This window comes from Ostrea edulis, chromosome 3 (assembly GCF_947568905.1).
Source record: "Ostrea edulis chromosome 3, xbOstEdul1.1, whole genome shotgun sequence".
NCBI lineage: Eukaryota > Metazoa > Mollusca > Bivalvia > Ostreida > Ostreidae > Ostrea > Ostrea edulis.
The window spans coordinates 3792036-3819783 of NC_079166.1; the positions used below are offsets into that span (position 1 = coordinate 3792036).

Sequence of the window (27748 nt, forward strand, 5' to 3'; positions counted from 1 at the left end):
GTCGAGTGAAGTTCACTGTGATATTGCTCGGAAAATGGTCGGGCGTTCCCTGCTTCCTAGTGAAGTGCAAAGCGAAGTTGTTTCAAATGTCACATTGAGAAGGCCCGTTTCTAAATGGACACACTTTGACTCCACGGACTTTATATTCCCACAATTTGAGAAATGAATACTTGTGATCTTTCACTTTCGGTATTTATCATCTTTCGCAAGCACCACACTATGTTGATCAGCATTTAGGGGATGTCAAAATAGACATTAAAGTTCACAAAACCTCAGGGGCCCGTTTCACAAACAGGTGTGAATTTAGGGCGTAACTTCGGCCGAGAAAATAATTTACGCAAAAATGTAGGATGGCTTAAACAGCATTTCACAGAGGAGCGTAATACTGGGCGTAAACCCGAGATAGTATACCTGCCTAAGACCAGACTTTGAGCATGCGCAATTGCTATATGGTCTTGGTTTCGAGACTATTTCCAAACATTGATGTGGATCAAAATGGTTTTAAAAACTCTAAAGGAATTATAAACGGATTTTGTTGAGAATTTAACGAAATATACTTACAAATACAATGTAATTGATAAATAATCCAATATTTCATGATTGTTTAAATGCATGTTATTAGAGACATGTTGTGTGCGTAATATCACAGGAACCGGTAATTCTGTCTGTAATAATGATATTAGGAGTCTATGCTATACCAACCCCTACCCAATGAAAAAACCCCACCTTAATTTAATAGGGGAGGGGGTACATGTAGTATGGATCCCTAATATCATTATTACAGACAAAATCACCAGTTCCCGTTGTCACATATAAATTAAAATTAAGGAAACGCATTTTTTAATACATCAACTTTGAATTATTTTTGAAACAGAAATATAAATTCTATTTTTAACTACATCAGCAAATGGCCATCAACCGTAAAGAAGAGTTCAGGAAATTATTGAATTGTGTCGTTTATTCGTTTGAAGAATATTGTACATTTGAATAAACTATAATATGTGTATGTAAACTCAGCCCCATTGAGTTTCTATTGAAATTTGAATTTATCAAGCTTAAGTATATGAAATGAGTTTCAAAACATGAATAAAGGAAATACCAAGCTATAATTGTATCTATACTGTTTGGGGAAAAAGCCATGTATTTACCTACATTGTTGGAAAGCATGCATATTTCGTGCATTGCTACAGTCGACTGATTCAGTATTCACGACAATGTTATAATGGCGTCTTCAAATTCACATCAAGAAAATAATATAACGGTGTCTTCAAATTCGTAGAGTAAAATCAAAGGCGCTTTAGTCATAATATATACATATGTGCATACGGTTAGGTGTGTATTCATACATTTAATGACCAAAGCACCTGTGAGCAAAGTCAGTAAAAGAGAACCTAATTCGACGGCTGCTGAAATACAAGTGCTAGCATCATCAATTCGCTAAAATTACCGAAGAATATTAGTGCCACGTTTTTACTTTTTACTTTTTTTTTTATATTTCACTCTTTAATCTATAAAATATACACTTTAATCTGTAAATTTTACACTTTCATCTTTAAGATTTACATTTTAACGTGTAAAATTTACACTTAAATAAAATACTAATTAGAACTCATTTGTGTTGAAAATATGAAAGAAACATAAAACAAGAGATGTTTGTAAAACACATATGCCCCCCATGGTGCAAAATTGAAAAGGGTTATACACACACACATCATTTAATTGAGAGTAGTATCATTAATTCAAAATATTGAGCAGACAAAATCTTCCTATGTCAAGAGTGGATTGACCATGTTACCTAAAAATCAACAGGGGTCATCAACTCCTGAAGATGTACCAGTGTACCAAGTTTGATGTCTGTCAAGCAAAGGGTTCTCAAGATATTGAACGGACAGTATATTCCTATGTCCAATTTGATCCTTGACTTTTGACCATGTGACCATAAAATAATTAGTAGTCATCTTCTCCTGAAGATGTACCAGTGTACCAAGTTTGATGTCTGTCAAGCAAAGGGTTCTCAAGATATTGAGTGGACAGTATATTCCTATGTACAGTTTAACCCTTGACCTTTGACCATGCGACTTCAAAATCAATAGGTGTCATCTTCTTTTAAAGATGTACCAGTGTACCAAGTTTCATGTCTGTCAAGCAAAGGGTTCTCAAGATATGGAGCAGACAGTATATTCCAATGTCCAGTTTGACCCTTGACATTTGACCATGTGATCTGAAAATCAGTAGGGGTCGTCTTCTCCTGAAGACGTACCAGTGTACCACGTTTGATGTCTGTCAAGCAAAGGGTTCTCAAGATATTGAACGGACAGTATATTCCTATGTCCAGTTTGACCCTTGACCTTTAAACATTTGACCTCAAAATAAATAGGGGCAATTTTCTCCTGAAGATGTACCAGTGTACCAAGTTTGATGTCTGTCAAGTGAAGGGTTCTCAAAATATTGAACGTACAGTATATTCCTGTCTAGTGTGACCCTTGACCTTTGACCATGTGACCTCAAAATCAATAGTGGTCGTCTTCTCCTGAAGTCGTATTAGTGTACCAAGTTTGATGTCTGTCAAGAAAAGGGTTCTCAAGATATGGAGCAGACAGTATATTCCCATGTCAAGTTTGACCCCTGACCTTTGACCATGTGACCTCAAAATCAATAGGGGTCATCTTCTCTTGAAGGTGTACCAGTGTATCAAGTTTGATGTTTGTCAAGCAAACGGTTCTCGAGATATTTAACGGACAGTATATTCCTATGTCCAGTTTGACCCTTGATCTTTGACCATGTTATCTCAAAATCGATGGGGGTCATCTTCTTCTAAAGATGTACTGGCTTACCAAGTTTGATGTCTGTCAAGCAAAGGGTTCTCTAGACTTGAATGGTCAGTATATTCCTATGCCGAGTTTGACCCTTGACCTTTGACGATATGACCTCAAGATCAAAAGGGTCATCTACTCCTTAGGATGTACCAGTGTGCCAAGTTTGATGTCTTTCAAGCAAAGGGTTCTCAAGATATTGAGCGAACATTATATTCCTATGTCCAGAGTAGATTGACCCTTGACCTTTGACCTTATGACCTGAAAAACTGTAGGGATCCTCTTCTACTCATAACTAACTTACATATGAAATATCATTTTCATCAAAAGAATGGTTCTCAAGATATTGAGCGGACAACACATGGTCTACAGACCGACCAACCGACCGACAGACCGACCGACCGACAGGTGCAAAACAATATGCCCCCTCTTTTTCAAAGGGGGGCATAATAAAGATGGAGTACTGGAAAAGGTAAAGTTCTACCGTTTTCTTGGATTGAATCAAGTTCAAATTTTACATTATTTGGCAGAGTTTAATAACATTTTGACATTTTAAAAGCTTTTTTTCTATTTTAAAATAAGTTACGTAAAACTATTGTGGCACCATTTTCACCCTATCGGTCAAGGGTTTAACAAACCTGAATATGCTCTATATCAGAAAGCATTCATGTAAATCGCAGCTTTTCTGGCTCAGCAGTTATTGAGAAGAAGATTGTTAATGATTTGTATGTAAAACTTTGATGCCCTATTGTCGCCTCACCTTACAAGGAGGGGGGGGGGGGGGCACACTGTTAACAAACTTGAATCTGCACTATGTCAGGAAGCTTTCATATAAATGTCAACTGTGCTGGCCCAGTAGTTTGTTAATGATTTCCTTATATATACATATATGTATGTAAAACTTTGATGATCCCCTATTGTGGCCAAATCCTTCCTCCGGGGACCATGATTTGAACAAACTTGGATCTGCACTATGGTAGGAGGCTTCCATGTAAATTTCAGTTTTTCTGGCCCTGTGGTTCTTGAGAAGGTGTTTAAATGACCCCACCCTATTTTTGCATTTTGTCATCATATCCCCTTTGGAAGAGGTATGACCCTTCATTTGAACAAGATTGAAAGCCCTTTACTCAAGGATGCTTTTAACTAAGTTTAGTTATAATTGGCCCAGTGGTTCTGGAAAAAAAGTCGAAAATGTAAAAAGTTTACAGACGGACAAAGAGACGGACAGACAACTGACAACAGGCGATCAGAAAAGCTCACTTGAGTTTGCAGCCCAGGTGAGCTAATATTATATGCAGCTAAGGTTTTTTTTAAAATCGGACAAATACGTTAATTTCATCAAAATCAAGCTTTCAGGAATTGCTTTACAAGCGGTAAAGACATTTCTTCTTGAAATAATCTACAACAGAAATTGATGAAGTTTATGCCGAGTCCACACGGATGCACATTAAAATGTCCGTGTGGACGCGATTCAGATTTAATTCGAATTAACTTACGTTTAAGTAAATGTTTGTATAGAAGTTAGAAAGTGTCGAGAATATTGTAATTGCGGCACTATGACAACAATATCTATGGGCAGAGAATGGAAAGAATAAATTATCAAATGACGATCACATTTTCACAACAAAAAGGAGAAAGCAAAAACAACAGCTGAAGAACAGAAAAAGAGGTTGTCATTGTAACTTTATCTTTTCAATGTTATTTTCAGGGGAATGAAAACCTCTCATCTATTAGATAGGCTTGTAAAAATAATTTCTAAAGGTAAATACCAGAGAAGAAATAATAAGATTTGAAAGGTTATTTCTTTGGTCCGTATTTCATTTTTTTCTTTTTCAATTTTCTTTATATTTGTGAAACAACATACTGTCGCAATCTGTGGGAGAGAGGGTGTCAGAAAATGGCACCTTCGGGAAAATTGGTAGTATACACGCGCTCTTGTTTAAATAGTACGCTATTACGATCTTAAAACACGAACATACGTACACCATGTACAATGTAAGTATACATAACTTATAAAGTATATGAAGCGATGGAACATAAGGATGACTTCCAGTTATCAACGAATCGGTATTTTTACAATCTACGCGCAATTGTATGAGAACATTTTTCATATCTACCCAGATTTATTGTTCCTTACACTATTTGTCCTGAATAGTTTGTAAATTCGCCTGGCGACTAAAAAGAGTAGGAAATGAAAAGGATTTTGTTTAGAGCCATTATAACTGTTAGGGAAATAATTGGATCATCACTTTCCGTTGATATGCACATCTACAAATGACAATGGTTTCAAGTTTATCTGATAAGCTATACCGGAGAAGAAGCGTTAACAAGCTACTCTACATCCTCCACTCCTGTTAGATCCAACATAATAAGAGTACCACTCCCCGTTAATATGCGCATGGCAATGGAGCATTGTACAACGCTTCAAGTCTATCTGGTCCAATATATATGAGGAGAAGCGTTCACATGAATGTGTGACAGACAGACTGATAGAAAGTACAAACATAATATGCCTCTCCTTGGAAGAGGGGGGGGGGGGTAAATAAAAAAAATCATGATGCAAAATTGTTTGATCATATGCCACTACCGCTAAACACTCTTAATACAACATTTAGTGTAGGGCAAACACGGACCCCTAGATACACCATTGGCGGGATTATGTGTCTAAGGGAAGTACGCATTCCCTGTTGATCGGTTACACTCGCCGTGAGCTTTATGTCTGAATCAGGTAAACAGAGTAATCCGTAGTCAAAACCAGTATCTAAAGATGGTCTTACAATTATTTGAACGAGGTAGATAGCATTTAACACACTGAGAGGTTGTATTTGTAATAAAGAGTGCACTCTGTCACATGATATAAAAATGGAGATGGAGGTATTAGTGGTCAGTTCCCACCATTGTGAAAATGGTGATGCTACTTTCTCTAGTTATGAAAATCTTCCCCATTCCTTTTTATTCATAATGCATTGCACTTAGGGAATAAACATTGGGCTCGGAAACATTAATGACCACCTTCCCTGGGACCTGAAATTTTGAGAGTAAGATATTCCACTATTTTAAAAACAATGGTGATTATACTATCTCTGGTTGTGGATACACACCCCTCCCTACACTAATTTGAACACCACTATGGGAATATTTCTACTAAATAAAAACCTGAAAGGTGAAGAACTGCACAATCTCATAGTTTCTATAAATATTACGACAAAAACGCATTAGACGGACAAGCCATGTGCTCTCTATATAATACTTTCCCGAAACTGACTGCGTTCAACAACGTGTACTGTTCTCAAAAACTGACGAAAATTAAAATCCCTGTCAGATGCACATCAATAATATCCATACAAACACTGCAAAATAAAAAAGGTCCTCATTTGAAAATTATCAGAGGAGATAACAAGACAATTTATGTGCACTCCATATAAAAATGATTTTAAAATAAAAGGACTCACTCCTGCAAGAGATGTCAAAATGAATCAAAATTATCAAATGATTTAGAATGACCCACAAATATATAAGCTACATAACAAGTTTTAGCTTGATATGTGGCAGAGAAATGAAAACAGAAACAGAAAGTCTGAACGGACAGACGTATATTATAGTCATCGCTGTACCCAAATGTGTCCCGACTAAGGACGGCCGCATAATAATTCTATATAAAATGAATAATATGTTATAGTTAGGTATGCATGCCAGGGAATGATATATGTAATGAAGTGTAAATCTCTTCATTATATACTGAATCAAATTAAGTTTGTAGTTACACATGTATGCCCAGCCTACTCTTTTATAAAATTCTAGTGATAAAACTGCCCTCCCGTTTTCATCTTCTTGCAACGCCTTTGTACTCGCACATGAAATGATAAAAAACCCAGAAATGTTTGTAAAACATAGATCCCTCCCACCGGTGCAAAATTAAAAAGGGCTATGATTTTATTGATTATGATAGTAGTGACAAACCAATGCAAGATATTGAGCAGAAAATATCTTCTTATGTGCAGAGCGGGTTGACAATGTGACCTAGAATCAATAGTGATCATCTACTCCTTACCAGTGTACCAAGTTTGATGTACATCAAGCAAAGGGTTCTAAAGGTATTAAGCAGATCGTATATTTTTATGTTCAGTTTTATCCTTCACCTTTGAACACGTGATCTCAAAATCAAACAGGACCATCTACTCCTGAATATGTACCAGTGTACCAAGTTTGATTTCTGTCAAGCAAAGAGTTCTCGAGATATTAAACGGATAATATATTCCTTTGTCCAGTTTGACTCTCGACCTTTGACCATGTAAGATCAAAATTAATAGGGGTCATCTAGTTCTGGAAATGTACAAATGTGCCAAGTGTGAGGTATGTCAAGCAAAGGGTTCTGTAACCATTGCATGATCAGTATATTCTTTTGTCCAATTTGATCCTTGACCTTTGACCATGCAACTTCAACATCAATGAATAGGGGTCTTCTACTCCTCACAATGTATCAGTGTATCAAATGTAATGTCTTTCAATTAAATGTTTCTCAAGATATTGAGCGGGCAACATTTTCTTATGCCCAGAGTAGATTGAACCTTCACCTCTGAACTTTGACCTGAAAATCAATAGGGTCATTTCCTACTCGTAACCAAACCATATATGAAATATTACGATGAAGTGAACTGTTCTCAATATATTGAGCGGACAACATGTGGTCTACCGACCGACCGACATAGACTGACCGATCAATAGGTGCAAATTAATATGTCCCTATTCTTACAAAGTGGGAGACGGGGCATATATATAATAAGCATTTGCATATCGTGCTCAAGCATCGATAAAACTTAATCATATATACATTACCAGATGGCCATGATTGAATGTATGGAGAAATAATGTTATTCGCCAAGAGTCCGCGTACCTCCCGAAGACAGGTTATTTGGTTTTATTTATTTCCAATATCTAATCCCCACCCACTTTCAAAAACCTAACTTGTATAGATGATCATTGATATATTTTTTGTGTTTGAAAATATTCATGATTCGGATTCTGTATCTGTCCTGTATCAATCTGATACACACATTTACTTTCATTCCCTACTTTAGTTCATCCGTCAAATTCTGGTGTGTTCGTATGACAAGTCTTGTTATTACAGTGTATAATGTTTCTGCACATAATTTCAGAAATATTGTTGTTTTTGATACATTTCGAAGATTATTTACGGTTTTAAATTGTCTGTGATCTTCATCCTGTGTGGTCTTCATCTTATAATTGCGCCATTGACACTATTCTTAACAAATACAACCACATACCGCTAATATACGTAACTTTAGTAACAGTCGCCTTCATTATACGTACCCATACTATCTGTCTAGGTTAGATTCTTTGAAAGAAACAATTGACTTTTAATCAAAATGGGACACAGCCTGTAGAACGCTCTATGTTACTGATTATGTTATTTCCTTTCGGACAAAATACCTGATGCAGAGATACTCAGGTTGCCAAAGGCCAGGTTTGTGAATCTACAGTTGTAACCGAATTTCTTATAACATAGATGTGTGGTGCTGTCTGACATGTTTCATACCAATGATTATGGCGTTATTTACATACTGATTTTGAGTAAGGATTTCTGCGTTTCTCTGATCAAGATACAATACTCATGGCGGATGTAATAAATTAACAGGGTTCATCATGTATGACGACTGCGCAGTGCCTATAGGCATACTATAAAACCTCAAATGTGGCCTGACCCAAATTTTGGCCTCTACATTGGCTTCAACACAAATAAATCCAATCATTATAGCGATGGTTAATGTTGCGTCTAAGATCCGTGCCTTAGATTTACAACAAGTGCTCATGGTGCGTTACTGTAGGGGACGCTATTGCTGTTGAAGTTTGACGTCACAATATTTGTATCAGTTGAATTGAGAGGTGGGTGTATTTTGTCTCGTAGCTAAAAATCTGCTTTATTAGGTTTATTTTGTTTTTCTATATCAAAATTTATAATATGTATTTATTTATTTTTCGACAATATGCAACCTCGACAAAAGTCGCATTCTAATGACGAAAGGATGTCGGGGAGGCCATCGAAGTGAAAACGCCAATTCGCTGGGAGGGCCTGGGTTGCCGGGCGGAACGAAAAGGTACCAAAGGGAAAAGAACACAGGGTCATCTCAGGAGACGGATAATGAGACGATGAAGGAGTCGAACACAGTGTCAGAACTGAAGGAAGTTGTCTCGTCAGTAGCAGAAAAATGCTGCCAGAAATTAACAAAAGGATAGATACGATTATTTCTCAACACCTTGGCACATCGTCGCCTGAAGGTAATAAAGTCTCATGTAGGCCTAGTACAGCAACTACACATGTATCAAATTTATCTGATTCAGATCAAATCGTTTGTTTCGACAAAAATTTTCCTTCATGTCCATCTCCCCAGAGCATAGCTAGTGTGCATGATGATTTAGGTATGCATGATATTCAATCAGTTAAACAAAAATATGAAAAGGGAGTTTGTGGAACTACATACACTTTTAAATAAGCAAACAGATATTGAAACGCAGGGAAGTAGAATTTTATTCATGAATGGTCAGCTTACATTAAAGTAGAGTTTTATTCATGGATTGTCAGTTTACATTAAAACCTACAAATACGGTCAAAATTACAACAATTGATGCTCGGCTAGATGGTATTTTTTATCTATATGAATATATATTTGTCATCACATATTGAAAAAACTCACAACCTTATTAAGTACATGGCAAATGTCAAACTCGGTTCCAGCCAATTATTTTTACATTTTTTTTTTTTATATAAGACTCAAATTCTTGACAAGAAGATATTATTACACATTGACAATAAAGCATTAGTTTCCATTTTAAGCAAAAAAAATCATCAGGATTACCCCGAGTTATGGAATTGGTTAGGCTATTAATGTTGCATTCCATGGTAAACAATATTTACTTTAAAAATTGTCATAAATGCTATAGATGATTCCGTTTCTCGAAAACAGTTGACCAGGATCCGTGTTCTCGCCCCTATTTCCGATCAGCACCCGGTACATATTCAAGAATTTAAAAAACAAAAATGATCATGTAGCTGAAATTAAACGCCTGACACTCATTTCGGTATTACTAAATACCAGACAAACATACTCAAGTTTTATATGAATTGTGTTCAATTTGGCCTCCACCTGTTTCACACATTTGTATGTTTATCGCTCATTTGTCACTGCAAGGTTTGGCTCATGCTACGATATCATCATATATATCAGGAATATGTTTCAAATGTAAAATATTGGGAGTATTTGACAACACAAACGATTTTTAATAAGGACATTATTGGGAGGAATCAAAAGGTCAAACCATTCAGAAGATTGTTGACTTCCTATCACAAAACACATTCTTGAAAAGCTTATAAAACAACATCTTTAGTCTGTTCGTCAAACTTCGAGTCAACCCACACAAATTTTTGCGTCTCTCATTCCACCTAACTTTGTTGGCGGTGGATGCCCTCTGCAACGAACAACCATTTAGCGGTTATTCGAGACGCCTCCTATGATATAAATGCGTTTTGCAACTTCTGCTGAGTATCTACTCACCCAGTCCCAGTATGAATGTTGTCACTATTAATTTTTTTTAAAGGAATGCATAAGGATACGGACTATAAGGTTTATAATGATCCGGTTTTATAAGGATAAGGACTATAAGGTTTATAATGACACGGATTTATAAGGATAAGGACTATAAGGTTTATAATGACACGGATTTATAAGGATAAGGACTGTAAGGTTTATAATGATTCGGTTTTATAAGGATAAGGACTATAAGGTTTATAATGATTCGGATTTATAAGGATAAGGGCTATATGGTTTATAAGGATTACATGTTTTTAAGGATAAGGATTATAAGGGTATGGTTTATAAGGATAAGGATTATAAGGATGAGGTTTATACGGATATGGCTTATAAAAATAAGGTTTATAAGGATTAATGTTATAACAATTAATTTAGAATTAAATATACTGTTTGTATAATGTACTATTATGATAATTCACACTTGTCTTCATCGTCTTTAATAATAGATTGATGGAATGGTCTTCGGAAAATGACATTGTATATGACGCACAATTTGTTTTTAAACCAACGTTTGGTACAACTGATGCTATTTCTGCTTTTCATGGACTAATTTCCAATTACCTTAGCAATGATCAGAAACTTTACTGTTGTGCTGTAGATTACAAAAACGAATTTGATCGAGTTAATAGGAACATGTTGTTCTACAAATTAGCCAAAAGTGATGTCACATGAAAACTTATGAATATTATTTGAAAATTTTTAAGTGAACTCAATTCAAGTGTTACAGTACCGGAAATGTTATTCTTGACATCCGTATCGTGTTCTATCGTGCGTGTATCATATCGCATCGTGCGTGTATCCTATCGTATTGTTTTGAACATATTTTATTGATGAAATCAAAAGGATTGGGAACAAGTTCTGACAACTTACAAGTCCCTCTCCTAAAATATTACAATATGTCATGCAAGGTAATAATTAACAGGTAAAATGTACAATGATTAAACAGATCTACAAGTTTCTTATATAAATTTATGAACAACTGAAAAAATGCGTATCTGGTGCATCAAAATTGGTACCATATAAGTTTTACATTATGACCCCTGGGTCGAGGCCTCTGCTGGTGGACTGTTAGTCTCCGAGGGTCTAAGTACTAAGTACTTCGTTACTAGCTTGAAATACGGATGCATATTTAATTGCTGTTATAAAATTTAGAAATTCATTTCAAAATTAAGGATTATCTCCCTCATGCATAGCTCTTATCCTTAGACGAATTTAACTCCACTTTTTTTGGCACACTGTTTTTCCCTAAAATAGCTCTAAAACTTCATTGTTATTTCGGATTTCAAACATTTCGGTTGAGCATCACTGAAGAGACATTATTTGTCGAAATGCGCATCTGGTGCATCGAAATTGGTACCATATAAGTTTTACATTATATTAGTTTGAAGAGGTAAATTGACATCACCGCATAATAACAATTTTGTATCAATAGTAACCAATTCAAACATGAAAAGGAGATTAAAAAGATCATTTCTAGCTCTGGAGTAATTTTACAAGCAAAAACGAGATGGTATACATCTTCATTAATATGTCAACATGTACATAACGTATTTATCGTATAGTGCGTGCATCCTATCGTGCCGTGTTTTGAGTTTATCGGGTTTTCTTTTTATCGTGAAAATCGTCCATCGTGTAGTTTCCGAAACTATCGGGAACGTATATTAAATCTAATGAAAAAAAAAATTTCCAAAGGCTTTATTCATTTTGTTAAAGAAGTTATTTTTAGGAATCGAGGAAAGGCAATATATTTGAAGGAGAACATAAAGCTGTCGATTTTAAGGGAGAAGAAGAGATATTTGTATGTCCAGAGAGGGTGAAAATTCATAACAATTTCATTCAAATTAGTCTGGAAAGCAGGCAGTCTGAAGTTCATAAACATTTGCTTGTCTAGAAACAATCATTTGCAATCAACACTGACAGAGAAATATGATGTTCCTATTTGAAAGGATAATCAGTAAATTACATTGTTTATTAAATATAATTTGATAAGGCTCTTTTTCTTCCGATTTTTTCCACATGTATTCTACTTATTTACCAACTACTGAACTTGTGCGCGTTCTTCAATATAATTTTGTGCATTACCTGTGTTTTGAAAGCAAGTTTTCTCGCGGACATTGTATTTTACACAATAGAAGATTAAGTTTTGGAAGGGTACACTAGTGTTGTATCTCCCAAATGTCTGCTCAGCTGAGCACAACTAAGCCGTCATCGTTGTTTTTCGTTTTATTCTTGTACATGTACACATGTAACATGTACCAATAGTCGTACGGGTAGATGCTAGATATGTATGCCGGTTTTGATGATTATTTGAATTGTTTACATACTAAACAAACATTTTTAAGCGTTTCAAAGTTGCGAATTCAAAAAAGCCGGGTTTTGCTGATTTTAATAGTTTATTTAATTAATTTGATGCAAAATAACCCCCTCTTCGCTACACAAAAAGTATTACTTGGTTTTATTTCACATTCAAGATAATAGACATTGGAATAAGAGAGTACCTGAAGCATGATATCACTAAATTATATTATATTTAGTTAATGCCCTGTATATAGATTGATTGTATGTATATTGCTTAACGTCCAGCTCGAGAATTGTTCACTCACATGGGGACTTCACCATTGACAGTGAAGGGCTGTAAAATTAAGGCCTATGTTCAGCGCTGGCGACCTTTGAGCAGGGAGGGATCTTAATCGTGCCACACCTGCTGTGACACGGGACCTCTGATTTTGTGGTCTCATCCAAAGGACCACCCCATTTAGTCGCCTCTTTCGACAAGCAAGAGGTACTGAGGACCTATTCTAACCCGGATCCCCACGGAATAATTCCCTGTGTACTTTATACATTAAACATTAGGTGACAATGTAAGTTTTAGAATCATTGACTGAGAAAATTCATATAGATATCAAATAATGAATCAAAAACCGTATAAAGTTTACTTTTCTGATTTTAATTTGATGGCGTAAAAATGATTAGATAGAATTCAAGATATTTTCAAAAAACAGTATGTCATTGTTTTAAAAAAATTATACGCTTTAGGTATATAATGAATATTGAAATCCTTCAATATTTTTATCAACATAATGTAATTATGTTGTAGGTATAAAATTTTGTTCGGTCTAAATTGCTTCTTGTACAACATTTCTATCAGGTTTTCCGTTTATCGTGAATATCGTTTATCGTGTTTTACGTTTATTAGGTCTATCGTGAAGATGGTTTATCAGGTTTTGCGTTTATCAGGTTGACCGTGTATCCTATCGTATCGTGTGTGTATCATATCGTATAATGCGTGTATCCTATCGTATTGTGTGTGTATCCTATCGTATCGTGCGTGTGTCATATCGTATCGTGCGTGTATCCTATCATATCGTGCGTGTATCCTATCCCATCGTGCGTGTATCCTATCGTATCGTGCGTGTATATTATCGTATCGTGTGTGTATCCTATCGTATTGTGCGTGTATCCTATCCTATCGTGCGTGTATCCTATCGTATCGTGCGTGTGTTCTATCGTATCGTGCGTGTATCCTATCGTATCGTGTGTGTATCCTATCGTATTGTGCGTGTATCCTATCCTATCGTGCGTGTATTCTATCGTATTGTCTGTGTATCCTATCGTACCGTGCGTGTATCCTTTCCTATCATGCGTGTATCCTATCGTATCGTGCATGCATCCTATTCTATCGTGCGTGTGTCCTATCGTATTGTGCGCGTGTCCTATCCTATCGTGCGTGTATCCTATCGTATCGTGGGTGTATCCTATCGTACCGTGCGTGTATCCTATCCTATCATGCATGTATCCTATCGTATCGTGCATGCATCCTATCCTATCGTGCGTGTGTCCTATTGTATTGTGCGTATATCGTGTTCTATCATTTATCAGGTCAAGAATAATTTTGCGGGTACTGTAGGTTGTAATGTGATTTATCTTATTTCATCTTCTCTACAAATGGTGTAATATAAGGGAGCATTGTCTCCTCTCTTATTCTTTCTCTCTACATCAATGATTGTTGAAGGGGAGCTTATTTCAAGCACATGTGAACCACCCCGCCTAAGAGATCTAGCATTGTTTCTTCTTATGTATGATGACGACATGGTTTTGATGGCAGAGCCAAAGGAAGACCTTCATAGTATATTAGATCAACTGCATGCTTACTGTGACAGATGGGATATTGAGGTCAGTGTTGTGAAAACGAAAATTGTTGTATTTAGGAAAGGCATACACTTACCTCGCAGTGATACCTGGTTTTATGATATGGAAACAATAGAAATTGCCAATAGTTTTAATTATTTAGGCGTTACTCTTAATTTCAATGATAACTTTGCTCTAACTCAAAAATTATTTGCTCAACAGGGTAACAAGTGTATGTTTGGTATACTAAAGTATCTGAAGATAACTTTTTGAATATACAAACAAAGTTAAAAGTCGTTGATAGTTATGTTGCATGTGTTCTCAATTATGGAGCAGCAATATGGGGTTTCAGTATAGGAAAGGATATTGAGAAGGTTCACACTCGGTTTTGTAAATTGATATTGAAAGTTAAAAGCTCCACTTCAACTTATATGACTTATACAGAATTGGGCCGTGTACCATTAACAATACATAGAAAATTACGTATACTGAAGTATTGGGTCAAAATCGTAAGTACTCAGAATTGTATATTGAAAACATTATACGATGAAATGTATGTCTTCCTATATCATAATTTATGGGTATCAAATGTGAAGGATATGTTATGCTCTCTTGGTTTCAACACTTTTCACAAAGTGTTGACCCCCAAAGACATTTTGCAATGGCAAAACAAAGACTGACAGATATATTTATTCAAGAATTAAAGTCCTTCTTTGCAAACACTTTACAAGTACTTATCGAATACATTCGATATACAATATTACCTTAGGAAATTCATCCCGGAAACCCTTATTCAATATCTTTCAAAATATAGGATATCTTTACATAGATTGGCTATAGAGCGAGGCCGTTACAGTTAAACAGGACGTGTTCAACGCATTTGCAAATTATGTGATCTAAACAAAATCGGAGATAAATACCACTTTATATTGGAATGTTCACAGTATAATCATTGGTGTAGTATATACATACATAATATTATTGGACAAGGTCATCTACCTTTAAGCTTGTTCGGTTACTTAGCCTTAGGAACAGAAAACAACTTCACAATCTAACGAGGCACTGTCCATAGATATAACGCATGCTCACAGCGCATAATTTTTTAACGCATGCTCACAGCGCATATAACAAATTGCATATCATGATATAATGTATGTTCATTATGTACATATATTTATGTTCGTAAAATTATGGTATAATGTATAATGTGTGCTGTGTACAACATTGTACTCCCAGTGTTATTATATGTGTATATTGATGTGAAAGTCTTGTGAAATAAATGTATGTGGTATACTTATAACATGCCTGTAAACCGTATGGTTTCGTACTAATAAACTGAACTGAACCTAATTAACACAGAAATGCTGAAACATCTTAGGAATACTATTTCGGCTATGCTTTTTATTTCCTAATTACGATGACTTGGGTGGATATTCTGGAAATTCCTGAAAGACATATCTGATGCATTTCCTAATCAACCTGGGTAAGGTGGGTTTTCTTATATTTGTTTTCATTCAATTACAGTCCTCCTTTAAAACTTGTAGTCGTGTTCATATGGTAGGTGTCATATGCTTAACGAGGATGGATGATAATGTCTAGATTACTCAAGATATCAACGACGAGTTATAAGAAAACGTTGTCGCAAATTCGACAAATTGAGAAATCTCATAAAAAAGATATGTAGGTCAATGCATGATTTAGCATATTGTTTTACTAGGACTTTGATCATTCCTTCTCCAGTCATGAAAATAAAGATTTACAGTAAATCCAAGTCCCATTATTTAACCTGTAAATTCTTCTTACATGTACATATAAGACTTACAATATGATATAAATCATGGTTACCGTTACCATGTGACCTCATATACAAGATATGTATATTTACAATACACTATGGATGCATATTGATTTTAAATATTGGATGACACACTGACACAGACGTACTGAAAAAGGGATGCACTGATATACAGCGATGTGACATTGCCCATTTCAAAACAATGGGTGCAAGTGTAAAACAAATGACGCAAGCGAAAAAACAACATGTTGTCACGGACTTGTGTATATCTTAATAAAATTTTACATTTATCGTCTCCGTGGGGATTTGTGTTAGACGAGATATACAGTAGCCTTTGCTTGTACGAGGCGACTAAATTGAGCGGTCTTGATATCGCAAAAATGAACCGATGTCTCGTGTCAAGGCATGTATGGCACGATAAAGAACCGCCCTTGTCCAAAAGCCGAACGCACCGATCATAGGCCTAAAATTTACAGCCCTTCACCGGCAAAGATGACATCTGCATATGAGTGAAGAATCCTCGAAGGCAATCGAATTAAAATCAGATCTTAAGATCATGAGATACGCTCATAGTCGCTACACAGAGTATACAGCACGGACTTAAGAAGTCTGACTTTAATTAGCTTGTTCTCGAGAGGGATGTTAAACATAATACACTTAAGCAATCAATATATCATTTTAGGGATTCAATTTTTTTTTATTTTCTTGACTATTATTTATGCTGTTAAAAATGTCACCATTCTTTATCCGGATGACCTCTGTTACAAATATATATATAACTGCATTTCATGTATTTGATGAAACATTGGACAGTGAACTATTGATATTTCATGTCGTTGATCACTCTTGTATGTTATAATAGATATAGAAAGCGTGAATCATAACACATTCGTACTAGTTGGTGTTTTTCACTATATACATTGTAGAGCTATCCATATCCAATTCAATGAATGTAATTATTTTTCAAAATATTTAAAAATTACTTTGAAGAAAACTAAATATATCTACACCATATCTAATATGATATATTAATAATAATATGCCTTATAAAGTTGCATGGATCATTAAAGTGCTTTTTTTTTTAATTTTCAAATCAATATACACAGTGAATGTTACATTTTATTTTGATCAAGTGAAAGTATTAATTTATGATAAGCTAGGAAGTTGTGCTGTTATGTCACTGAACATTTATAAATGTTACCTTGTTATACTGACAAAACTAAGTAATGCAATAGTTCGCTATTTTCAGTATCATTTTAAACGGATATTACTTGTATTATTGAATTGGTCCATTTATTGTACAGTTCAGCATAAAATGTTTGTTATCCTCACCTTTTCAAATACAGTATATGCATTTATTTAGTAATATCATTTTAAAGTAAAAGTGATTATATTATCATGCACACAACTTTGAGTATAAAGCAGTTGATTACCTGATATTTTTGTTTTCCAATCGCTGCAATCACCAAGTATTTTCATCTTCCTCTCTAACTTTCTCTTCTTCCACTCTAAGACAAAACAAGATACAGTTACCTCAGTTGTTTTATTGACTATATTTTGTTAAATGGACAACACGTTCTAGTATACGTGTAAAACCACAAACAATGGATAACTATAATACACCTGTACATCCACCATTATCCATGTCATCTCGGCAGGTAAGTTTAAGACTACGATATATTAAATAGTTGGAAAGAAATTAAAGGTATATTATCAAAGCATCACCTTAAACACCAATCCGAGGATTGCGATACACATTAAAATTTATAATCATACATGTAGTTCTCTATCACAATTCAATCTGAATATTTGTATTGTCTGCACATGTCCAGGATAAACTCCATACGGCTTTTATTACTATTTTTTGTGAAAACTTTGTGAATGAAAATCCCTTGTACTAAACACGAATAGAATAAACGGAAGATATACTCACAAGAGTTTGGACTGTAAGACTCATCATTATAAGTGGTGATTATTAAAACAGGGACGTGTAGCTTCTTTGTGGTTGATAAATGAACTTAAATCATTTAACGATAGACACGTGCACACTTCCATTGGTATGGATACAAGAAAAAAAATATTTCGATTTTCTATATTTTTAATAAACAAGGAGTTCGTGGGTCACATTGTCCAACTTAATTACGTTGGTCCTGCTGTTGCTCACCAGTTGTGATTAAAAAAATATTAATCTTTATTCCAATTCAACATTGCGAGCCCAATTTACACACAAAGAGTCATGACAACCGGACTTGAATTCACACAATATGTCGATGCCTAACCACCATCATGAATTACATTATCTTGCTGCTGTGAAGAAGGTCAAGTTCACTTGGTCATACATCATGGAATGAAATGTGTAGAGTAATGTGCATGTTATTTATGAGAGGCCACCCACAGTTATGTGCAAGGTCAAAGTTTCGGACAGACAGAAGGAAACAATAACCCTGACCATGCCTTTAGATGCAGGGGGATAACAAACTTTAATACAGTAACACACAACTTGGAAACTTAAAAACACATTAGGATATGATGTAGTGTGGCACTAGTACTCTTGAAAAAAATGTTTAAACTAATTTCCTGTGTATTTCCAAATAAAATTTAGATTTCCTATTGTGGCCCATCCTACCCCAGGGCCCCTTTGATTTGAACTTTAAACTACCATATGAAATTTGTATTAATTCAGATTGATTATTAAATAATCAATCTGAATTATCATGGCACTAATGTTGTGGATATGAAGATTTTAAAAGCCATTCCCTATATATTCCCACGTAAAATTTTCTCGTGTGTCCCCACCGTACTTCGAGGGGCCACAATTTGAAAAACAAAAATGAACCTGTACCACCTAGCACATTAACATGACTAATTCTTATCCTGTTATTCTTGAGAAGATTTTTTAAATATTTTCCTATATATCCTCATTTTCAACATTGATATCCTACTGTGACTCCACCCTACCTCCGGGGACCAAAATTACAACACACTTAAATATAATTTATAGACAAAATCACGTAAACTTCATTCTTTCTGGTCCAGCTGTTCTTGAGAATTCTTTTTAGAGACCCCTTCTATATTTACATAAAAAACATTTTTTCGCTATTGTGGTCTCATCTTATCCCCTAGGATCGTGGTTTGAACAAACATTAATTTGCACTGTATCAGGAAGTATCCATGCAGATTTAAACTTTTAAAGCTGGTGGCTTTTTATGACCCTACTTTATTTTTGCTTATCCTTGATTATCTACTCTTTGAAGAGGGCATGGCGCTTCGTTTGAACATACTTGAACCCCCTTCAACAAAGAATATGTTGCCCCAAGTTTGAGTAAAATTGGCTCAGCTGTTCTTAAGAAGATGAAAATCTGAAAAAGGTTATAGACATACAAACTGACGGACGGGCAGACAGACGACAGACAAAAGGCGATTAGAACATTCAATCAGTACACAGTATCCACAGGAAATAAACAGTTATTATATCACAGATTGTATAAGCTTGAAAAAGGTGATGCTACTACCAAAGTATAATTCCCCAGACAAACAGAGACCCCCGACATACACCAGATACAGGGAATGGGGTGTCTAGGAGGAGTACACATCCCCTGTTGACCGGTCATATCTGTCATCAACCCTCTATATTGATCAAATGGAGTAATCCATAGTCAAAATTAGTACTATGTAAAGGACGATCCAATAATTGGTATTAAACACGTCAGACAGCGTTCAACCCAAAGCCAGTATGTATTTGCAATTAAGAATATCTTAACGACTTTACGATTTGCGGAATATTGACTCTAATCCAGATCGTTGACACATCAACATACTTGTTATAGCTCTGCGTCAATTTGAAAAATAAGCAGCATTGTCAACAACAACAACAAAACATAGATACATGAAATAAAGGAATTTCTCCAATATGCCTTGTAAATAAGAATCATCCTATGTAGTTATAAAATTTTAAAGCATGCATGTTTAAAAAAAGTGAAACAAAACGAAGCTCTGCTTTCCATACAAATTTACGTTACACAGCCCGTATAAATTGTCTCCCAAATTTACGAGTTGCAGAACTAGTAGACTGTAGTCGCCTAGCAGTATTCCTTTGCGGTGTCCTGTATGTCCTGATTAGAAGCTGTGTCAGTGCGAGGTGGAAATCCAACTGTCTGTACATTATCTTACAGGCGCATAACAACGATTTTTTTTTTTCAAAGTGTGGGGAAGGCGGAAGCGAACATGTTTTGTGTAGAATTCTTGACAAGCAAATAGTTGCCCGAGCTCATGGGGGAGGAGTGTTCATCAATTAAAACGGACTCAATTTTCCTCAAAAATTTGATATATTAAGTGTACTTGTGTGTGCTGGTGGTCGTCCTTTGCTAATGTAAAACTTATACGGTACCCATTTTGATGCACCATATGCACATTTCGACAAATAATGTTTCTCCAGTGGTGCCCAAGCCGAAATTTTGGAAATCCGAAATAACACTGAATTTGTAATAATAATAAAGGAAAAACAGAGTGCCAAAAACTGGAGCCAAATTCGTCTAAGGATCAGAGCTATGCATGAGGGAGATACTCCTTAATTTTGAAACGAATTTCTAAATCTTATCACAGTAATTAAATATATATCCGTATTTTCAAGCTAGTAGCTAAGTACTTAGCTGTTGGGCTGTAGAAACCCCCAGGGACCAACAGTCTACCAGCAGCTAAATAGCTTAAGATTACATTCTTCTCCTTCGCTACTACTATCAGAAAAAAGTGGGTAGTGTCACCTAATATACGTATGTACAGCGTAGTGCCATAAATTAGTCAACTCTCACGTTTCAGAGTATTTGATTGAAAAAAGAATCCTGTGCTTGAACAATCATTCTGGACTCATGTTTGCTATAACTTTTATGACGCCTAAAATAATTATTACAGAAGATCTTGACATAACCTCTAATCATGATTTCTAAAACCTTTACCAACAATTGCAGAAACATGACTGATGGGACATTAATATAAACTTTTAGCATTATATTTTCTTTGTAAGCGTGGAACGAAAACCTTCATTGTGGTTTTCTTAGAGTCATATAAAATGGGTATGACTATTTAGGGAAAAGGACAGTTGAAGCTGCACACTGCAGATATATGTGCTGTTAATGATGTAAACGTTGCTTTAAATTGCATTTTGATAAGTTTATGAAAATGATTTAGAAAAGTGGTTGTTTTCAATGAATTAAATAGTAGAATAATGAATAAAAATTTACTCGTTCATGGCACTATGCTTTATTTTTATTTCAATATGAAAATAACGGAAAATGGTCTTTGTAAAAAAAAAATACCCCCCGATTCTATGTGCTCTCAGAGAGACTACCTTTGTTCATGATAAGAATGTTTTGATGTTCGCTTTGTTGATCAGAAAATGTAAGATATACTCTCACTAGTGTTTGCTGGGTTGACCAACTGAATACAACTACATAGATGATGTTAATGTCGCGAAATAAGAATATTGGTCTTAACAGAAATCTGAAAACATATTTCAACTATCACGATATTGTAATTCTATCAAAATGAATTTGAAACCTGGATTCTGAAATTTAGATGTCTTATGCAAAACTTTCTCTGAAAATCGGATAAAAACATCGCACGTTAAACAGTCATGATGTAATAGCAGAAATGATTATATTGTAAAATGATATTCAGGCATTGAAATAAATGTACAGTGCATGACAAAATAATTATTTCATAAATGCTTACATGCATTTAAAGTGATCCAGTAAAACACTGAATATTTTATACAAGTCTATACACGAGGTATCTTTTACTTTTACATACAGGTTCAAGTTATTAAGTACATAACTAAACACATTCTTTAGATGATTTGATGTATTAAGTATTGCTATTGAGTAACTTGTGGAAAAGAAACTTTAAATTCACAATAAATCTTCTATTTTTTTCTTTTTAGTTTCTTTGTTGTTGCATGATTCATTTTGCATATCATTATAAGCGCTGCAGGATGCGCATTTCAGTGGGTATTGTATGTTAAGCGCTGCAGGATGCACATTTCAGTGGGTATTGTATGTTAATTATATGTTGGAATCATTGTTTGTGTGTCTAGTCGGTCCCTTTTAAATTGTATCTATAAGTGGGTAATACTTCTCGTCTTTCTTTATAATACACGAGCTTTACGAGTTATCGTCCCTTCAAAACGAAATGTACAATCCATGCCCCTTGCAAGCAATACTTGCACATGTATCTAGGGGATGTGGTCAGATTCTACTGGGACGGCCAGATGATGGGCGGGTGTCTGTCTGTGGTACACATATTTTTGTTAATTAAATCTTGAAATTTTTTTTATCAAAAAGAATAACTGCATATATCTTTTATGAAACACTCAGTCTTTAACAATATTTGATGAAATAAGAAAATGTTTGAAAATCAAGTTGAGATCATTTGAATGTTCTCGTATTTGTTATAACACATTGATGTTGCATATTGTTTTATTCGTTGGAAGACATACGTTCTCATCCTTGGTATAATACTTCCTGTTTGTGTTTCCCAGTTATGAAATACAGTTTTTACGGGAAATATCTCCTTGAAGCAGAATAGCTTCTCTGTAAACACTATTTGCAACCTGGCCAGATTGGACAACATCATCCACTCTAATTAATGTTTGAGGAAAGTTAAAAGTTTAGCTTGATTCATTCGTATGACTTTCTTGTATTGGGAGCAGTTCTATACCAATCCATATCTTTCTATGTTCCTTTTATACACATATTTCATTAAATTGTGAAAGCTAATTCGGGTTAAATAATGCGTGAGAGAAGAATTAATCTTTGGTCATGATTTAACAAGTAGAGCCTACAAATTAATAAATCGTGGCCACGAATTAGTAAATGGTGGCCGCGGATCAGTATATTTCTCCCAACACGGGAACGCCCTCGTATTACAGGTATGTCCTCCAATTTTGTGTCTTTGCTATTGTCACAACTACCAAATAAATCCGTCAAATCACTCATTTTTGTCTTACAACCCAAGATGATGATAAAATATCAATAATTTTTACTGCAGCAACGAACACACACAGTAGAAACAAATGCGTATAGAAATTGCGTTAAGATGTGTTACAGCTAGGACATGCTAGAAGCGTTAAGATGTGTAATTGTGGAAATGGGGGTTAATAAAATATCCAAAGACAACTAATATATGGAATATTCATTAGAGGTGTTCTTTATTTCGAGTTCACTGGGATATATCAATTCAACATTTGAATAAAAAAAAAACAACGGGAGTAATATACCCCCGCAGGGCGAATTGGAGGGCGGAAACGGTGAATTTGTGCTCATTATTTTTGATCGGTTGTACATTGTTCGATGTCGCGCTAGAGAATATTTCCTTCATATGGCGACGCCACCAATGCCGGTGTAGGGCTGCAAAATTTAGACCTATGTTCGGCGCTTACGGCCTTATAAACAAGGAGGGGTCTTTATTTTGCCACACCTGCTGTGAGACGGGGCCTCGGTTATTTGGTCTTATCCAAATGATCGCCCCATTCAGTCGCCTCTTACGACAAGCAAAGGGTAATGTAGACCTATTCTAACCTGGATCCACACGGGAGTGCTCATTGAAGAATAAACATATTTTTGACAAAAAAAACCCACTTTATATAGTCTGCACTATAGCGTTACTTAATATTTCTATATGCTTGATATAAGGTCTGAATTTTTGTTTTCATAGATACTGTAAATTCCTATATCTACACGAGGAGTTCATTGTTGCGTAATCTCGCGAGAAGCATCACCCTCGAACACAACATGTCTCGCTTTTATTTTCGTATTGCTGAAATACATGCAAAAATGCTTGATCAACAAAACACTCGCCAATTCATTTTCTCGCGATTTAACGTCCATGAATCATTTCGAGATAGTAAGTACTCGCGTAAAATAAGGGATCTACAGTATCTATTCAATATAGATGGGTCACTGTATGATACATCTTTTAATTTAAAAAAATGATATATCCATGGACAGACACGGAGATAAAGGGAAAAAAATGGACTGATGATTCCTTTATACCATTTCCTAATTTAATGCAGTGGTCTCTGTGACAGAACAACTAAAAGGAAACGATTAAGTTGACACAGTTAAAAACATGTAAAATGTATATATCCATAACTTTCTTGAATGTTGAAGAATCTCAAATAAAATGACGTAAGTGCACTTTCATTATATATATACACACACTTTTACATCTCTTCATTTGTTTTTAAGATATACTCTGGACAAAGACAACAACCCCTCAAAATGGAAAAAAAAATCCATTTCTTTCTTGAACATTAAAATATCGCAATCAAATTAGCAGATACCCAGGTTTATTATTCCTACTAAATATACATAAAGTTTTGATCAACTATATTAATCGGTGTTAAAGATATCCTCTAGATAAATTATGTCTACAGACGGACATACAAACAAGGTATTTCGAGAATACATCTTTAACTTCGTTTGCAGGGGTATGCTGGACTTTGTTAATAGATATGGCGTCACCGACACATTTGAATGCTGAATTGAAGGCCACAGCAAGATATTTTTTTCTTTTCACGTAGCTTTTCAATTAATTCTTCCTCAAAAGAAATCCAAAACATGTTAGGTATTAAAGGAGCACAATTCATGACAATGGGTATCACAACAGGATGTTGGAAGACCTGATCATCTAAGATCACACAGATATTGTCAAGGAGAAACTTCAGCATCCTTGTATCATCAATTTTGAGTACTTTTGCACGGAATCAGAGCGAGTTTTATTCAAATGGCGGAACACAAGATATGAATATTTTGTGTTCCTGCTCAAAACTGACACGATGGTGGGGAACGTGTGAGATTCTAGAAAAGAAAAGGGTCAGATATAGCGATAAGATGTAGAAAGAGTAGAAATTTAAGATCGATCGAATAAAGCGAGGCGATAAGCTCAACGTGAAAATATTTGAATTAGTTTGCATGATGCATTATTTATCATTCGAGAAATTTTAACTCACGTACAAACATCCGCTTCAGCTGAAAAGTCCCATGTTTTGCCCTATACTCACCACACTAATAGTTCTTTATCGTGCAAACACTCACCGTGATACAGCACCTTAATCAGTTTTAATGTGATATCAGATATCACATTAAAAGGAAGAAGGTACAGTCACTACCTATTTTACACGTTGAAAGTTTGATACATAACGGAGATTGAACCCGGATATCCCAGTTGCGAAGCAAACACCATAACCATTAGGATACCCGTCAAATTAGAAAATAATATACTGCATGTAAAGATACGTCAAATTATTTTTTTTTAACCTTATGCAGTCAATGGGACGAATGGATCTGAATCACGATACTAACATGTAAACTTGATGCCAACACTCCATAAAAATGTTATAAACGTAAGTACAATTCAGAATTCTGGCAAATGCTCTACCAAGCCCTTATCTTTACTCCTCGCGAATATATTTCTTGCTGTCAAGAAGAAATATATTCTTGACATTTAAATACAACAACAATATTCACTTTAATGCATCTTTGGATTCACTATATCGCAGTAAACTTGAAATAAAAAAAAACATTACAAAGCCCTCAATGCTTGATTCGTATGTGGTTATTTTATTGAACACAGCAGGTAACGGTAAATTAATAATTTAACTTTATGACAAGCAAGATGTATTCAGCTTCTCCATCGTTAACTTCCTATGTTTATGTAGCAACATTGTATTATCACCAGGATATGGGATCCATTTTTCTATGCTAAATCGATACACAAGAGCATTTTCTGTGTATGATCAGTTTTTAATTCAAGGTAAGTTACTACTAAATACGCTGATGTTACATGGATTTCAACAGTCTCATTTAAGGGAGAATGAGCCGTCATCACAATGTAAGTAACTCCAGTGAAACTTCATTCATTATGCATGGAAGGAAGACTCTAAGAACACGCAAACCAAACCCTTGTTTTGAAAAAAGTAAATATGGTATAGTTTAAATTCTTTTCAATGCCGTCTATTTGACATAGATATGAGCGCAGATAACTTCCTCATATATGAACTGGTTAGAAGCGCTGATAAAACTTAAAAGTACCATTTTTCGTGACTCGGTACCCCATTTCTAATGTCATATTTGCAAGACCCGAGTCTCTCGCTTCTAGATGTTAAGTGTCGTACATAAAGTTAGGCTTCTAAATGTTAATAGTAATAAAATTGATTGATCGATTGATTGTATATTTATGTTACAGGGGTTTCAACAGTCTCGATTGAAGTCAGCATTTCGCAAATTCTATGGTCGTTATAACGTTCTAGTTCGTCAATACAACCTCGCATTGGGTCTGACGTGTTTCATACCAAGTGTTAAAACTGACATGAATTAATAAATATGAACGCCTTTCTCATCTTATCCGCCATATTTCTCTCAGGTAGCCTAATTTACTCTACCCGTATATACCCCAAATGTGATTGTCACACCTGAGTGATTTTTCTAGGTGGACTCGACCAGTGCACATCTCCGATAGTAATATATATGGAATGAGAAACAAATAAAATCACATTTTAAAACATTATACTTTGCTCAAAACTACAAAATATTTATTGTATACCAATGAAACATTCTGAAAGTTTAGATAATTTAGACAAAAATGCAAAAAAAAAAAGCTTTTCTTGCATACTTGCAAGTGCATGCAAGTATTTGCAATTTCTTATGAAATAAATGCGAAGAAATCATTTGCCAATTACTTACTGATAGAATGGAATAAGCAAAGAGCATAAACTATATTATTTATATCAATTCTTGCAAAATACAGACCCTGTGCATGCCATATGCATAATATGTAATGCACATGGCATATTCGCCGCACAAAAAAACACGTATCAAATACGGACGTCTATTCAACAGGTATCGGAGATGTGCACTTACCGAAAATATTAGATTCTCTTTATTCTGATAAATCCACGAAACAAAATGATAAAACTCCATTTGTATCTCGTTAGAACTTTACAACACGTTGTCATTCCATTATACAGACTGCGACACACTTCACCCGTGCCAAACAGGGTGTCTTCAATCAGGGGAGATGTCAGAGTCGAAAATTTTTCCTCTATTGAATGCTTGTCTGGTCGAGGTTTCGCAGTTTATAGAAATTGGGAATCTTATCATATACACTGAGCATCTGGTTGGATATATCGCATGCACAATTAAAAATTATCGACGATCATATACAAACTTGGATATACAAATAAGGGAATAATGATCGAAATATACATCTGTGTGAAAATGCGGATATTACATTTGCAATCCATAATAAACAGTTGATTACACAAAGACACATACAAAAGGAAATATATAAACGAAAACATAGTTTTATTGTCTCTTTGGGAACCATATAATTATTAACGGTCTCTGTATGTC

At 35.0% G+C, this 27748-nt stretch overlaps 2 protein-coding genes across 5 annotated transcripts in view; one reads left to right on the plus strand and one right to left on the minus strand.

Moving 5' to 3' along the window:
• Nucleotides 1–27748, plus strand: part of LOC130053130 (uncharacterized) — a 205817-nt gene that overhangs the window by 139332 nt on the left and 38737 nt on the right. The window lies entirely within an intron of this gene.
• The window catches only part of LOC125673557 (uncharacterized), a 142389-nt gene that overhangs the window by 60742 nt on the left and 53899 nt on the right, over nucleotides 1–27748 (minus strand). For 2 of the 4 annotated variants that reach the window (XM_056159774.1, XM_056159776.1), the window contains one exon: nucleotides 17777–17851. In XM_056159774.1, coding sequence (XP_056015749.1) covers nucleotides 17777–17851 — 75 coding nt within the window. Of the gene's footprint in view, nucleotides 1–17776; nucleotides 17894–27748 lie in introns of all 4 variants that reach the window. The other 2 variants (XM_056159775.1, XM_056159773.1) reach the window with 1 other exon arrangement.